Raw genomic sequence first — 16,804 nt, forward strand, 5'->3', positions numbered from 1 at the left:
TGGATGCTGCCCATGGAGGTAGTAGCAGGGCACCTTCCCGTGGTGGGGCATGACTGCCCTGGCTCTAGGTCACTGTTCCACAGCAGCTCCATGACCCATAGGAGGTTGCTTGGCAGGCTGCTGGAAGCTCTGCTGTCTGACTCATCTGCTCAGTGTGTGTGTGCGGTGGGGGGTGGTGTCACTTGGGGCCTTTGACTTCTGCCTGTTTCTAAGCAGCTCAGAGAGGGTCATTATGGATTTGCTACATTTATTGCAGTCATAAGTATGCTCAAAGGGTCTCACTCCTACTATGTACATAGTCAGTGGAGCCCTTTGGGAGGAACAGAGAAAACCAAAGGAGAGCTAGGGCCATCTCTGGGGAACTGCTGGGTTTGAAGATAAGGAGACTCCATCGCTGCTATGGCACACCCCAAGCCAATTTGCTGCCTGTGGAACATGCTGTGAGACCTGCCCCTGTGGGACAGCCTGGCACTTCTCAGGTAGGACCTTGGTGTATGTGAGGAGTTAGGGTTTAGGGCAGCCATCACTGGCTGCTGTTCTGGGCTGGGTGCTGCCGCATGAGCTCCAGCATCCAGCACCGGCTCCTGGAGTTGTCATAGTGCTTCATAGGGGCTCTCCTTCCCCCTGCTGCACCTCCTAAGACCGTGCCCTGGCTGGGACTGCTGCTACCCACCCTGCAGCACAGCAGACAGAACAGTGCTGGGCTGGCTCTGCTCTACCCTATGGGGAGTTTAGTGATCCCTGCCTCCAGCCCCAGCTAGAGCAGGTGCTCACTTTTCCCATAAAGATCTGTAGGCACAGCTTTCTGTAGGGCTGGTCAGGTAGCCAGAGCTCACCTCCCCACCTCAGCACTGCCTCAACTAATATTGCTTGGCAACTACATAGAAACTACTGTCATCCACAGCTTGCTTCCCTCTCTGGTATGAGGGGTACTAGCAAAGCTCCATATACAGGGGAGCCCAGACTGAGGGCCACCGGCAGAGCTAGGGCAAGGAGAGCCAAGGACATGGATAGGGGAATGCACAGTAGTACTGAGGGGCAGTGGCAGAGGTAGAGATGGGAAGCCTGGGCTGAGACAGCATGGGAGTCATGGGCTAGGACAGAGGGGTGTGGGCAGAGGAGTATGCACTGAGCCCAAGGCATAGGTGACCGGAGATGTGGGTTATGGGTGAAACGTGCCAGCAGAATGGGGGAGGAAGGAAGGAAGCATGTAGGTTGTATTTTTGTTCACACGTTAAATCTGGTTCCATCCTGTGTTCTCCATCCCCTCTCCCCCAACTCACACACAAGCCATAAACCATAAACTCTGCATTAGCTTAACATGGTTACAAGTCTCTGACTTGGGGGCTTTTCTCTTCCACCCAGTGTCTGAATTTCCAGAGCCTGAGTTATAATCAAGAGCTGCCCCGGGGTGGGGGAGGGGGCTCCACTCCAGGCTCTGGAGCTGCCTTTGGAGACTTCCCCCGCCCCTCCCTGTCATGTGGGCAGGAGTGCTCCAGCATGGGCCAGCAAGCACTCTTCACAGGACCTTCCCAGGGTTCATGAGGTCCTTGGGGTCTAGTGTGGCCTTGATATGCTTCATGATGGCCAGCCCCACCTCTCCAATCTCCTCCTGCAGCAGCTGGCGTTTGCCGAGCCCAATGCCATGCTCCCCTGTGCAGGTGCCATTCAGGGCCAGAGCCCTCCTAGGAGAGAGGGGAAGAGATGCCTTAGGAGAGCAGGAGCACAGGCAAGGGGGAGGGAGGGGAAGGGAAGGGCAGAGATGCAGCTTGAGGAACAGCAGCTGAAGGGAAGGGCCAAAAAGCAGTGTGCCCTCCTCAGCTTGGCCTACCCTCTGGCATGTGTCCTTCCACTGCAGTGCCATTGAAGCAGCAGCTGCCAGGCCGGGCTGCGAGGGGTATAGTGCCTGCCTACCCCACCCAGGCAGGCAGTTTTACCTGCTGTGCTTGTAGAGCAGGCTGCAAGGTACTTCTGGATATGGGAGGTGGGCGTGCTGCCTCCCTGCGTAGGCAGGGGAGGGAGTGCCTGTGTTGGGAACAGTGGCTTCTCTTGGAAGCCCCGGTGGTTCCTTTGCCTGCTCTCCCTGCTCCAGCCAGGTTTACACTCAGAGGCCAGTCCAGAAGGCCGCAGCCTTTCTGCCCCTCAGGCAAAGCTGCTTCTACCCTGGTCACACTAGGAGCCCTCTGCGGCTATGGGAGCACTGCTTTGTAGCCCAGATCCACTCCCCATTTTGTACAGGGAATGGGCCCTAAGAACAACCCTATGCTCCTGGCCTCCCAGAAGGGAGGAGGAGTTGTCAGGCTAGGATGCTTAGAACAACTTCTGGGGTCTCTTAATCTCTGTTTATGACCACACTGCTCCTCTGGAGCCAAGCGGCTGGGCTGCGCTAGGCTTCCCACCTGGCCAGTCGGTCTGTGAAGTCCTTGACACGTCGGCTCTCATCTGGGTCATCTGGGTTGTGCACCAGGATGCAGTGGAAGTTCCCATCACCCACGTGACCGACAATAGTGCCTGCAGGGATGCGAACAATCTGTGTGCAGCCAGTGCCCCAGCCCTGGGACCAAGAGCTCCCAGGAACCCTGACCAGCAGCATCTCCCTCCCAGATAATCCTTTGGCCTCCTGCAAAACCTGCACAAGGGAATCAAGTCACCCATTGCTGAAAGGCCGCCTGCTCTGGGGAGTAGTGTAGGAACTGCTTACAAAGAGGATGGAGCTAGACAGTTCTCAGTGGTGGCAGATGACAGAGCAATAAGCAATGGTCTCAGGTTGCAGCAAGGGAAATGTAGGTTAGATATTAGGAAAAACATTCTCACTAGGATAGTATAACACTGGAACAGGTTACCCAGAGAGGTTGTGGAGTCTCCATCCTTGAAGGTTTTTAAGACCCAGCTAGACAAAGCTTTGCTGGGGTGATCTAGTTGGGGATGGTCCTGCTTTGAGCAGGTGGTTGGTCTAGATGACCTTCTAAGGTCCTTTCCAACCATAATTTTCTATGATTTTATGACTGTTTTACAGCAGTTCCAGGAATGAAGAACACCATGTCATGTTCAAATGCCAGAGGCATTTTAGTTTGTTAGAGGGGTTACCAGACAAATCACAATCTGGGGCTAAAGCACCAGCCATTCAGACAAATGCCAGGGGGGTCTCGGCCTCATAAATCTCCCAAGTGATGGACCCTCACACCATGGGGAGTGAGGGGGGAGTGATGCAGTTGCCTTGACTGAATTAGCCATCAGCATTTTCCATCATGTCCCTGCTGCCTCCTCAGGTGACACTGGATGTGATTGCAGCCCAGATGACAAGAGTGCCTGCAGACCTACCCAAGCAGCCCTGTAGACATGTAATTACTAAAGTAAGTACCGCATGGCATGCAAGGGGTTAACTGACCCCAGGCCTTGTCAAGGGAGGAGACCAAGCAGATGCAGCATGGGTGAGCACTCTGCACTTCCATGCTGGACACTCAGGAAAAAAGCCCCTTGGCCTCAAGGCACAATGATGAGGGTCTCTCAGGTAAGTCCATGTCCCATTGCAGAAAAACTGACATGGTGCTGTAGAGACCAGGGGTGGGCTGTGCAGTGATGCATGCTTATCTCCTTCAGCCAGCACTATGAGCACCCTGCCATTGAAGGGTGGTTTACATACAAGCCCACATTCAGGCCTGTTGCTAGTCCTATGGCCCTACACAATGGGCCAGAACTTGTCTACAACTCCCAGCACAAAGGGGACCCTGCTGCACACACAGAGTGAATTGGCACAGCCAGGCCTGCCCCCTCTGCAGCCTCATGGTGTACACAGACAGGCTCTTTCACGTTCTTTATCCCCCTGCAACAGGCACATGAGATGGCTTCTCCCTAGCCCCCGAAGCACAGTGCTAAGCTCCCTGCTTCCTTGCTTAGGACCCCACCCCTTTTCCATGTAACCTTGTGTCACACTGAGGGTGTAGCAGCAGGGTGTGATGCCCAGGCTGAGGGGCACTCCAGGTTGGCAGGCGTGGGATGACTTACCTGTGAGCCCAGATTCCTCCAGGTCTCTCTTGGTCTCCACCACAATCTTGGGGAGCTGGGAGATGGGGACACACACATCCGTGGAGTAGCCCTGGGGAAACAAGGCACAGCACTCAGCTACCTGCTCTGCATGGGGAGAGGTTACCTGGCCACAAACCTTGAGTTAACCCCACAGCCCCTCTCCATTCAGCCCTATTGTGGACCCTGGTCCTGGCTTGGCCCCTCCATGGATCCCAACTACCTCTGCCCCTCATGTATGGGATTTGGGTGTCCCTTTGTAAGACCCCCTCTACCCCTAGTTGTGCGGTTCTAGACACCAGGCTTGGCCTAGCAGGCTGCTCCCCTTCTTCAGACTTTGGAGCCAGCAAGGCCCATTGTAGCCCTCCAGCAAGATGCCTGGCAGTGTCCCCATCCAAAGCCTACTGGGAGTGTCACTCGGGTTCATGCATGCAGGCAGACAGCAAGCGTGCCCTGTGAACAGGGGATCAAAATGAAGAGCTGTCCCTTTTGCTGCTGCCTAGGCACTACCTCACCTTGCTCCCAGGTCGCAGGGCTAGGGCCGCGTACCAGGCGTTGTGCCGAGCAGTCCACAGTTTGTTCCTCATCTCTGGTTCTCGGGCCCAGGCAAAGTCAGAGCCACCGTTCAGCTTCACAATCTCCTCTACAGAGGGAGAAAGCCCACACCCTGTCACACACCCCTGGCTGCTAAATCTCATGCCTGGGCCAGTCAGGGGCAGCCAGCAGGCAGCCCTGGGGATGAAGGGAAAAGCCCTACCTTTAGTGTCACTGCAAGTGACCCAAATCACCCTCCATAAAGAGAAGATGCATGTTCCGGGCTCTGGCCACCTGTATAGCTAAAAGCAGGTCAGACCTGCCCTCTCCCTGCAAAAAAAGGGGCCCTGAGGCTGTGTCCTATCTCTGCCAGGATGGACTGTCCCATATCAGAGTTGAGCTAAGCTGAGCTGAGCCAGACACCAGGCAGCCAGTTGTTCAGCCCTTGAGCTCTCAGCCCATTCCCTTGGCCACCTCCCCTGCACCACCAGCAACACTAACCCCTATGCCACTGACGGGGTCTACCCACTGGGGACTGCCAGTGCCCCCCACTGCATCCTGAGGAAGGCCTGCTAGGACAGATGAATTTGCCCTGCCCCCACACAGGACTGTCTACTAGCCTCAACCATTAGGCGCTTCCTCCCCTCAAACAGCACCCACCATGGGCCCAATCCACTGCAGTACCTGTATTCTGGACCTGCTCCTCCAAGCTCCTGGGGGTGCCGTGAAACTCCAGGAAGAGCGTGGGAGACACTGTATAGCTGAGGCCACTGAACTGGTTACAGGCACTTATCATGACATCGTCCAGGAACTCTACGGGCAGAGGGGTGTCAGAGCCCAGACTACAAGGCATCTTGGCCCCTAGCTGGGAAGGGGGGTGATGCCGAATTGGGATGGATGCTTCCCCCCTGCCCAGAGAGCTCAGTCCCAGAGTGAGTGCGGAGCAGGCACTGCCACGTTCAGTTCTAAGTGCTGGGGCTCCCGGGACCAGACTCACCAATGCGGGCGATGGGGATGCTTGCTTGCAGCACCTGCACTGTGCAGTCCACTGCTGCCTGCACACTGGGGAAGGAGCACACGGCTGACACCATGGCCTCCGGGGTGCCATGAAGCTTTAGTGTTGCCTGCGTGATGAGTCCCAGTGTCCCTTCTGAGCCCATGAACAGCCCTGTCAGGTTGTAGCCTGCAGAGCTTTTCCTGGGGTGGGGAGAGAAGAGGCAGGGTTAGTTTTGGGGACAGTGGGCCCCCAGACCACCCCTAAATCAGGCCCTCTGCCCATTACCTGAAGTGGCGCCCCTGGCCGGCCGTGTGCAGCACCCGGCCATCAGGAAGCACCACCTGCAGGTTGAGCACATTGTGGCGCATGGTGCCATAGCGCACCGCATTGGTCCCTGAGGCACTCGTGGCAGCCATGCCACAGAGAGAGGCATCGGCACCAGGATCTAGGGAGGCAAATTACACCCCTGTGAGAGTGGGTGGCAGCTGCCCACAGCTAACAGACAGCTCAGATGTGGCAACCTAGGGAGAGTCCCTCACATGCCCAGATCTGGGGCTCTAAATACAGGAATCCAAGGGGAAGGGGGTTTCCCTGTGTGGGCAGCGGTTTCCCCCCGGGTCCTCAGCTTCCCACACCACAAGCCATGTAGTATTCTCAAAGCAGTCCTAAAATTTCAGGGTCCGTACTGGGCCAAGCCGTCCTGCAGCTGCCTACCCCCCGCCACACACACGCAAGCTAGGGCTGTAATGGAAGGAGGAGCAGTGCCACTGCCCAGGGTGGCAGCACCTCACTCTGTAACTAAATGGATGTGCCTGCACTGGGCTGCTGTGCCCAGGCAGGCTGTAGCACCCAGGCAGGCTGCAGCAGAGCAGCAGGCTTCCCCACCTCACCCCTGCACAGCCACGAGTCTGGCACTGCTCATGTGCCATGGTCTGTTCATGCCTCAGCCTGTGTGCTACAAGGGGCAGGTGGCAGTGGTTTCTCAACAGAGACACTGTCTCCAAGAGCCAATCTCTCTGCCTTTGGTCTTGATCTCGATCCTGCTTTCAACCTGCCACAGTGTTGTTCACTGTAGCTAAGCACTGCTGTCACTTCCACACCATACCTCTGACTTCCTGCTCTGACGCTGTTAACGATTTGCCACAGTCCCAAGCCTGGTCATTGGCCACTTGCTGTTAAATGTGGCTGGGTTGCACTGTGGCCCTTCATCCAGGAGGAAAAGAGGCAGCCCCTTACATGCCCCCAGTTGTCCAAGTACTTTGAGCCATACCAACAGGGAACCAGAGGCCGCTGCCCCGCAGGTAGCTGTTGAGTGCTTTGTGGGTCACCCCAGGCTCCACAGCCACAGTGAAGTCCTCCGTGTTCAGCTGCAAGATGCGATCCATCCGGGTCAGGTTAAAACACACACCACCCTGGCATGGAGGATGGACCAAAGATTAGAAATCTGTTCATGGAGTTGCCCCTGGTGTCAGCTAAGACCAGATAGGCAGTGGAAATCTGCAGTGCTCAAGCCAGCAAGAGAGTCCAGGCTGGAGTTCCCCTGCTCTGTACCCAGGGATAACTGGCCAAGGATGCCCTAACATTGTAGGGAGACAGAGTAACCCAGCATTGGTTCCTGAGGTACCACCTGGGTAAAAGAGATGACAAAGGAGAGCCTTCACTTGGCCATTGGAGGAGAGGACTTTGGCTATACCCAGCTAGTTGCATGTGACCTGGGGGTGGGGGAAGAAACAGCCAGCAAGAGTTTCCCCATGGATGGAGCCTTCATCAGTGCCAGCAGCAAAGCTCCTCTGGGCATCAGCTCCAAGAAGGTGGCAGAGCCTCTCAAGGAGGGACATGGTTCTGCTTCATACTACCAAATTCCCTCAGCCACCATGGACTTCCTTACTCAGCATGGAAGCAGGTCCTGCACCAACAGATGCTGTGAGTTTTCAGCAATTCCTTAAAAAGCCCTGAAGTCTGCTTTGGGTCAACTGAATTGGGGGCGAGCCTCACAGACACCTCAGAACAGCTCTCACAAGGTCTCAGATCTGAGACACAGCCCAGGAAAGGCTCCCTGAAGAGCAGAACTTCTGCAGACCAGGAGCTGTCTTGCCTGTGAGGACAAGTCAGGTCAGCCTGGGAGGAATCTGCCTGTCCAGTGCCAGTCAAGCAGAGGTGGGGTTTCTCACAGAACAGCTGTTTGCTTTAGTCAGCACAGCACCTATGCTGGGAGCCACAGCCACTAGGTCACTGCATCCAGGCCACCAGGCATTGGGTAGAGAGACTCTGGGCTCAGCACTCAGCTGGATGAATCAGCACAAACAGGGCTCACTGGACCTACACTGGTTACACCCATTTCAACAGTGACACTGATTTACACTAGCTGGGAACTTGATTTGCCAACTGGGTGGGGAGATGCTGCCATGTCAGGCGAAGAGACTGGCTCCATTATTCATGTGGAGCCTCCAAGGCATGAGCGTCATATCTGATGGGAGCTGATGGGGCAGATGTGACCTCCCTGGTGAGCTCCCTCCTAAGCACACCAAGTTCTGTACAGCTCATTGTGAATTTGGCCTCCTAGCACCTATGGCCAATAGATGGGACACGGAGGCCAAATGACTCAATACTACCGAGGGTGGCACTGCCAGAAAGAACGGCAGACCCCTGGAGTCCTGGCTCCCCCACCTGTACTTCCATAGATTTCATAGACATTAGGGCTGGAAGGGACCTGGGAAGATCCTCGAGTCCAGCCCGCCGCCCATGGGGCAGGAAGTCAGCTGGGGCGATGGGATCCCAGCAAGAGAAGCATGCAGTTTGCTGCTGAAGGTGTTCAGTGTAGGTGCTTGAACCGCCTCCTATGGCAGGCTGTTCCAGCCCTTGGGGGCTCGGACAGTAAAGAAGTTCCTCCTTATGTCCAGCCTGAAACGGTCTCGCGGTAGTTTATGACCGTTCGACCTCGTCGTCCCTTGGGGCGCTGTGGTGAAGAAAGGTTCCCCCAGATCCTGGTGGTCACCCATGAGAAACTTATAGGTGGCCATCCACTCAGCTGGAGGGAGGGCTGAGCTCCAAATAAGATCCTCTGGCCACCAAGCTCAGTCAAACCCTCTCCCCCAAACCCTGTCGGTCACTCCGTACCCTGACTGCGCTCACGCCGCCCTCCAGTCCTGTGCCAGTGCCGAAGGGGATTATGGGAACACCCTGGCTGTAGCACATCGCAGCCAGCTTGCTGACCTGCTCCACATCCTGGGGCCAGACCACTGCATCTGGCGGGCTGCACCTGCAGGCAGGGAGGAGCCCTATTTAAAGCCAACTGCCCAGGGGATTCCCAAGTGCCATATGGCTGCGCTGAAGCACAGCCCACAGGGCACTGACATCTACCCAGCCTGGCTCCTACGTATGAGTACAAGAGCTTCAGTGAATTAGCTGGGCCCATGCAGGGAGAAAGGACAGATAGTGATACAGCAGCATATTGGATGGCTCCAGGGTTGGGGGTGGACATAGGTGGCCTTTGGGTCTAAAAGCTGCTGCTTTAGAACTGACACTATTGGCTAAGACAGAGGACACAGGTGATGGAGAAAGGAGAGTAATACCGGCCTTATTCACTCCAGCCCCAGGGAGCAGTGATGACCCAGTTGTTATTCATGCTCTGGCCACAAGGTGTCACTGCTGCCCCAACAATGGGTAGTTCTGACCCTTGGAGGCCCCAGGCTGGGAGCCTCGTGCCAGATCCAGGGACCCCAGCAAAGAGACCGCTCTCCCTATGTACCGCACACTCCTGCTGGGATCCATAGACCCAGCTCTGCCCCACCTCTTCCACGGATTCTCACACAGCCCTCTGCCACTGGAGCTCACCCGTGATGAGTCCTCCCTATGTGCACAGCAGCAGCGGCTACAGGCCATGACCCTCCATCAGGCTCAGCACTGGATATAGGTCAGCCCTCCTCAGGGTGTGATCAGGTTTGGGGTGTGAGCCCCTCCCAGATTCAGGACATCTCCCCCAGGGTCAGGGTGCCCAGGCTGGCAAGGGCTGGTAAAGTAGCAGAGGTGACTCTAAAGGCACCTGGGTGGCTCAGGAACTGGGTAAGGTGATCAGCTCTGAGCCTGCCTGCTCTGTTAATGGAGCATCCTGGGATACCTGTGCATGGATTCATCCCTCCCATGCTGCTCACAAACAGCCAGAGATGTGGACACATTTGAGCTTCCTGCCACTGCTTTCAACGCCTCTACGAAGTCCTTTGTCAGCTGCCCCTGTGGAGAGGTAAAAAGGCACTGTGTTAACAGTGCCTGCCACACTCCTCAGGGAAGAGGACAGAGACCCTTCACAATGGGCAGAGGAAGTGGCAGGAGAGGGGAAGTGTCCCACCATATCCAACTGCCTGCAGCGTTCATCAGTCTTCCACAGAAACACCCCCACATACGGCTCCTGGTTGATGCACTAGGTGGGTGTGCAGCGTACAGCAGGGCCAAGAGGTCCTTCAGTCACCTTCTGTAAGTACCCATCAGCCAGAACCGCCCCTTCCAAGCCAAGCTGGCACTGTGCACAGATGGCAGGCCCGGCAGGCCCAGGAACACTGGAGAGCAATACCATCTACCCTTTGACTCTACAGCGCTCCTATGGACAACAGTCCCCGGGGAAGAAGTGCATTAAAGTACCCCTGCCTAGTGGCACTTTCTCCGTCACTATATACTTGTCTATGTACTGGCGAGTGGGTGGGTATATCTACACAGCAATATGAAAGAGGCAGTGAGGCATGTGCTAGCACACTTGTGCTGTTTTCTGGCTAGTACTGATAATAGCAGCAAAGACATAAGCTGTATCATGTGCTAGCAATGAGAATACATGTTTTCCAATGACCTTGTCTATGTACTGTATGCTTTCCTATGATTCTCTGTCTTTGTCCCTTGAAAAAATACTGCCATATGCCATTAAGGAATCCACTTCAAAGCACCTAGAAAGTAACAAGGCAATAAAGAACAGCCCATGGAGCTGTGTTATCTGGCCAACAGGTCTCCCCACAGGTCCAAAAATTTGGCAGCAGTGGAGTGGCGGCTGTGTTAATTGCCACTTCCCTGATGCCAAATTTCTGGACCCATAGCAAGACCTGTGGTCTGGATGAAGTAGCCTTGTATGCTAGTGCACCCCAGTGCACAGCTGGATCTGGTGCATGGGGATGAGCCCTTGCACACCCAGATATGATGTGTGGGTCAGTGCATGATTTAAGCCTGTGGACTGACCACGTGCACAGGACCTGGTCTGCAGACCCGAAAGGTTGAACACCACTGGTCAAGACAGTCATGTGTAAGCAACCTAATTTCCTTCTATGACAAAATGATTAGTTTTCTGGACGGTGGGAAAACAGTGGGTGCCATTCAACTTTTGTAAGGTGGGTGCATAACTGTTTGTACCATTGTGCTCAATGAATAGTCATCAATGGCACCATGTTTATGAGCCATTTTTCAATGGGAAGAGGTATCAAATGAGGTTCCTTAGGGCAGTGGTCTCCAAACTTTTTTGATCATGCACCCCTATCAGTAAAAAATTTTTGAGCATGCATCCCCAATATATGTATATTTATATAACTATACATCTAAATAGAAATTCTAATATTTTCTTTCTGCACCCCAATTGATCATCTTGAGCACCCCCTGGGATGCGTACACTCCACTTTGGAGATCACTGCTTTAGGGGTCTGTCCTGGGTCCTGTGCTGTTTAATATCTGCATTAATGACTTAAAGGAAACAAACAAAATGCAAGGAACAATTGGCTAGGCTGCAGTACTGCAGAAAAGGATCTGGGGACTGCAGAGGACTGCACACTGACTATGAGTCAACACTGTGATAGTGCAAAAAAGAAGGCATTACTGTAGATTCTTCTTTATTACACATCAATTATTTGCATATTTTGTTTATTTGCATATTTTAGTTTTTATCTATTCAATTACATTTTGCCAGTTGATTTGCATGTTGGCTTTTTGCATATTTCAGTTTATTGCATAAACTGGGACCAGACAAAGCAAGCCAAGGATAAGTTAATTGGCTAATGCAAAGATTGGCCAGCACCTGGAAAGAGATTTCTCATAGCAAGTGACAATTTATTATGTTTTAGATTATTAAATATTTTTGTAAGCTAGTCAACTGACTTTTTGCTGTCTCAAATTAATAAGTACATTTATCTTTTTTGAGATTGTTAGCCACCGTACTGGCAACATTTGCTCAGCAGCACATTTAAGAAAAACAGAACTTATTTTTTACATGTGGGATTTTCTTTTCATTATTCACACACACACTTGTTCAAATATAAGAACAGAATGGGACATAACATCTGGATGAACAGCAGTTGCCATCATTTTTCAATTTATTTGCCAACAAGTTCTAAGAGCTAACAAAAAACTTGGGGTAGGGTAACCTGAAGTGCAGCACTGCATTACTTGGAATTATGCTACCTGATTCCAGTCTTTTTTTTTTCATTTTTGGCAATTGAACTTCTTAGCACAGTTTGATAAGTAGCATAATTCTGTTGGAAAGAAAAACTGTGCCATAGAAATGGGATTCTCCTGCAGCACACTGGACTATATTTGCAGGCATATTTATGCAAGTCACAGAAAGTGATTCTTCCACTTTATTCAGGAAGCAACTGATATACTCTGTCCAGTTTTGGGCACCACACTTCAAGAAAGATATGAACACACTGAAAAGAGTCCAAAGGAGAGCAGTATACATAGTGAGAGGTCCAGGCAACATGACATGAGGAAAGGCTGGAAGAACCACAGGACTTTTAGTCTGAGGAAGAGAAGCCTGAAGGGGGATTAGATAGCCTACAAAAAAAGGTTGGTTATAAAGCGAACAAGAAGCAATGGTCTTAAATTGTAACAAGGAAAATGTAGGTTGTGTATTAGAAATGACCTTCTAATCATGGGCCTGGCTGAGAACTAATGAGGTTCAGTAGAGGCTGCAGAATCTCATCATTTTCTGTTTGTAAGGGCAGGTCAGACAAATGCTTGGCTGAGATGGTTTAGGCAGGATGACATTGGACTAGCTGATGTCCTGAAGTCACTTGTGGCCCTGTTTTCCCATGACCCTGTGACTCTGCTGTGGTTACGTGGGCTACCTAGACCAAACTAGCCTAAGTGTGCTGGCATGTGCTCCACTCACACTCTCTGTGTGCTGTGCAGACCTCCTCTCTGATGTTTATCTTAAGTTATTGGCACCAGGAATCTCAGACTCCTTTTACCTCCTGTCAGCATCTGCTGTCAGCTTCCTCCTCAGCCAAACAATGGATCGTGGAAAGAAAATTTAAAGGATTATCATGACTTCTTGAAATTATCTGAGAAGATCACTTTGCTGTGCCATGACTCCCCTGTAAATACCAAGTGCCCAGCCCCTGGGGAGCTGGGACGTGCAGGATATCTACAAGCTGCAAGACCTTGAAGGTGTGCTGCAAAGTATGAGGCAGGAGCAGAATTAGGGTTCAGGTTCAACCCAAGAGGTTGACAAAACTAACCTCACAACCTCTCCTGGAACAGGTGGGTTCCTCTTGTAGCAGAAGGCATGTACTGGACATATAGGTCAGCGATTCTCACCCAGCGTGTCATGGCACCATGGGGTGCTACCATATCCTTTGAAGGCTGCCATGGATCTGACAGCACTGACTCAGGCTTGTTCCTGACCCCCTCTACAAGGAGGTAAGCACTGCAATATATAAATTAGTTTTGGAAACCGGGTGCTACTCTTATTCACAAAAGATATGGAGGGGTGCTCTGAATCCAGAGAGAGGTGCCCCAAGTCCAATGAGCTTGAGAACAACTGATACATGTCATTGTCACCAGCAGGCAGTCTAGCTGCCTACCTCCCGGTCTAGCTCCATCAGCAGGCAGTCTAGGCCCCACATCTGGCTGCCTGGGTCCTGGTGTGTGTAGTGATAGGACCTATAATTTAGAGAGGCTCCCTAACAGGAGACTGAGGAAGTTGGAAACTGGGAGATGGCCGCTTAAATAGGTTACTTATTTAGCTAGAGGATCTGCAGAGGTTTCCTCCTGCTCCACAAATAAAGTTCATTGTGTAGCACTCCTCATTCACGTGTGCTTGTGTTTAACAAACCCAGTGAGCATAAATAAGCCTTTTTCTTTTCATTAGCACAAATTAAAGTCAAAAGATAAAACTTTGCAGTTGTTGCGCATTTATGCCAAGTTTGACTCTGCAAACTGTCCACACTTACAAAGAGCTGCTCCTTGCCCAGAAGAGCTGCCTCCTCTCCTCTGTATAACAGAGACCAAGTTGACTCATCAAAATATGAAATTTCTGCTTTTCAAGTGGGCCCTGCAGGGCCAGAGCAGTGACAGGGTGGAAACAGGAGTTAGACTCCTTCCCTGTTGGTCCCACATGTGGCAAGAAGAGCCTTTGTTGCTGCTGATTATATCTGAGAAGGGGAGAACTCAGCTGGATGCTCTGAACCTCAGGGGAACCCCCAGGACTAAGCAGGGGGAACGAGCAGCCTTTGGGTTGAAAGCAAAACTCAGCTGCCCAGGAGACGCGGAGGGTTTACTATACTGCAGTGACGGTGCCTCCTGGCAGGCTGTCCCTACGCACACCACAGCCCTGTGCACCAAACCCAGAAGTGCTCAGTGAAGCCAGGCCAGTGATGTCCCCGGTAGCCGCTGGAGACTGAGGGCTCAAGAGCAACTACCGAGGTAAGTCCTGGAACAGCCTCCTGCAGTGCTCCTGGGTGTGGAGCGTGTGAGTGGGACTGAGGTGCAGGAAGAGCTCAGGAACAGCTTAGCCAGGGCACCACCTGCCATGGCGTAGACCAGGGGCCAGCAACCTTTACCAAGTCATGGGTCAGAACATGGCTGTGCTCCGATGCAGGCTGGGTGGCTTTGACAGTGTATCAGCAGCAGGGACCTTGCCTATGCCGATGCTGGAGCCACACAGCTGGGAACTGCACCCATGCTTCTGCCACTGCCCCCAGCCCCCTGCTCTGCCACTTCCAGCTGACGGGGAGCTGTGGAGGGCAGGGAAGCTGGGAGCAGAGTCATCACTGCTGCTGCTGCTGCTTCTTCCTGGCCCCCCACCCGCACCTCCCAGCTGCAGTGTAGCTCTTCATCCGCTAGACCCTGCGCCTGCACTGCAGCCAGGAGCAGGGGCTGAGGAGAGTGGTGTTGATGTGGACTCAGCTCCCAGGTGCCTGACCCTAGCACAGCTCCTTGCTGCTTGGTCCCAACATGGGCAAAGGCACCTTTCAGTTCTGCAGGATGCATCGAGTGGTTCCATGACCCGCTGGCACAGACATACTGAAAGACACCCAGCAGGGAGCCACCAGGTCCTACCTTTAGCAAGGCTCCCAAAGCAGAGAGTCTGGTAACTCTGGTAACTCACTGATCAGCCCCAGATACCTCGAGGAAGATTTTAGCATGCGTTTAATGCCTGCGGCTTTATTTCTCATGCTGCCTTTTGTTGGCTAATTTCATCCCATGGAACAGTGACCTATTTTTGTTTGGCCCTCTATGTGTACCCTAGAGACAGAGCGTGACATCTGTAACTGGTACACATCTTGGAAAGAATGTCTCTTTTGGCTCCTGTGAGTCCCTTAGTGTTTATAGAAATGACTGTCAGTGCCAGCCCTCTAAAAGGCCCATGGTTGTGATGCAGCAGGCCAACCTGTTGTGAGTTAGAGGTCTGCATTATATACATTTGAAATTGTTAGTGACAAGGAGGAAGACCTTGCTGCAGCAACAGTAAGAGCCTTCACTTGAGAACAACTCTGGAAAAACATCTAGGCTATGAAAAAAGACACGAGAAGAGGAAGAAGAATGTCTGGTGGAGCTGACTCTGCCTACTGTCCATCTCAGGTGCTGGCCTTTGGCAGTGACTTTCCCTTGGATCCCTACTGACAGCTGCTGCCACAGTTTGGCTTCAGCTTGTTTTGGGGCTTGACTTCCTTCACCTTCCTCCATGGAAACAGACCAGATGTTCATTACCAAAGTTTCTGCCTCTCTAACCAAACCGTTGCAAGGCAGGGCCAGACATCCTACATGTGCTACCAAACTGCAAACCAGCTTGAGTCATATAACAGTTGCCCCCAGATGAAATGGGGATAACTCCCAAGCGCTTCACAACGCTGCTTGAGCTGGGAGGCAGCTGGATGTCTGTGTGCTCCTGAAGCATCACAGATTAAATGCGTCTTAAGAAAAGGTGAAGCTTGAAGTGTTTCGTGTCTGTCTGTCCCTGTTCTGCCCAAGGCAAAAGCATCTCTTGTGCTGGTGACTGATTGGATGGGGCAGAATTGGGGGATGCAACTCAGCAGCACGGACCACAGCTGCATGGTGCCTGGCTTGGGCCGGATGAGGGGCTGTCAGGTGGAAGCCTTTTGCCACCAGAGGACTAGCTGTCTGTGAAAGGGAGCGCAGGCCGTGCCTAGGTAGACAGACAGCATGTGGCGGGGGAGACTACAGGTCCCAGCACGCAATGGTGCTCAGCCAGCACTGCAAGGGAGGCTGCTGGGAGCCCTGCAGGTGGGACCTGTCCCCAGCCTAACTCCACCCAGCAGGACTGCAGGGCAGCCGCAATCCCCAGGCTGCAGCACGGTGCTAGGGCGCAGGGGGTGAAGTCTGGCCCTGCAGGACTGCTGCACAAATCACCCTGGATTCTCCCCAGCGACAGAGGGGTCTGTGTGGGAGCTGCTCCCTTCCAAAGGTCATCCCAAGGCCACGTCAGGAAGGGAAATCTGGGCCTCCAGAGGCAGTGAAGGCCCCTGACCACAGCTCCTACCCTTACCTGTGCTTTCAGGCAGTAGCTCCTCTGGCAGCTGAAAATCCTCATTGCTCCTTGCAGTTTCTGCAGTGGCATGGCTGAGAGCAGACAGGATGGTGGGTGCCTTCTGGCTTAGTGGGGCAGCAGCCACCCAGCCCTGGGGGCAGAGGAGCACAGCTCAAGGCAGGGGAGGAAGGGCAAGGCCCAGCGCAATGGAGCAGGGCCCAGAGCTGTGTGGTCTGCGCCTGCCCTGCAGCTCCCAGCTGCTGCTGCTACCCAAAGTGAAAGCAGCCTCTGGACTGGCCCAGCATCTTGGCTGGGGACTCCCCTTAGTACCCAGCCCCTCCTTAAGGTGGAACTGACTGTTAAGGTGGAATTGTGAAGCCAACCTGCAGAGGGGGTTTCACGCTTTCTGGGTCCATTGCAATGGGCAGAGAGGGCTGGATGGTTAGGAATATACCACTGATTTCAGGAGGGACCCTTGAGCAGCGGTGAGAGCTCTGGGGGTGTGGCTGTGGCAC

At 53.2% G+C, this 16,804-nt stretch overlaps 1 protein-coding gene across 6 annotated transcripts; it reads right to left on the minus strand.

The window, feature by feature from the left end:
- Positions 1 to 230: 230 nt before the first annotated feature.
- On the minus strand, positions 231 to 16,578 carry LDHD (lactate dehydrogenase D). Of its 6 annotated transcripts, none has more exons than XM_019535618.1 (11): positions 16,308 to 16,571; positions 9,672 to 9,784; positions 8,672 to 8,813; positions 6,825 to 6,966; positions 5,840 to 5,999; positions 5,555 to 5,754; positions 5,242 to 5,370; positions 4,539 to 4,666; positions 4,006 to 4,096; positions 2,400 to 2,511; positions 1,426 to 1,685 (listed from the first exon to the last, which is right to left on the minus strand). In XM_019535618.1, exons 1-11 carry the CDS (start codon positions 16,377 to 16,379, stop codon positions 1,520 to 1,522), a joined length of 1,455 nt encoding a protein of 484 aa, XP_019391163.1. In that variant the 5' UTR covers positions 16,380 to 16,571; the 3' UTR covers positions 1,426 to 1,519. The 6 variants fall into 6 exon arrangements, with proteins under 6 accessions (XP_019391165.1, XP_019391163.1, XP_019391166.1 ...); XM_019535622.1 differs by having other exon boundaries at positions 1,583 to 1,685; positions 4,573 to 4,666; positions 16,308 to 16,575; XM_019535620.1 differs by lacking the exon at positions 2,400 to 2,511 and having other exon boundaries at positions 231 to 1,685; positions 4,573 to 4,666; positions 16,308 to 16,576.
- Between the last annotated feature and the right edge of the window lie 226 nt (positions 16,579 to 16,804).

The sequence above is a fragment of the Crocodylus porosus genome, unplaced genomic scaffold, assembly GCF_001723895.1.
Source record: "Crocodylus porosus isolate Cpor-Errol unplaced genomic scaffold, CroPor_comp1, whole genome shotgun sequence".
Taxonomy (NCBI): domain Eukaryota; kingdom Metazoa; phylum Chordata; order Crocodylia; family Crocodylidae; genus Crocodylus; species Crocodylus porosus.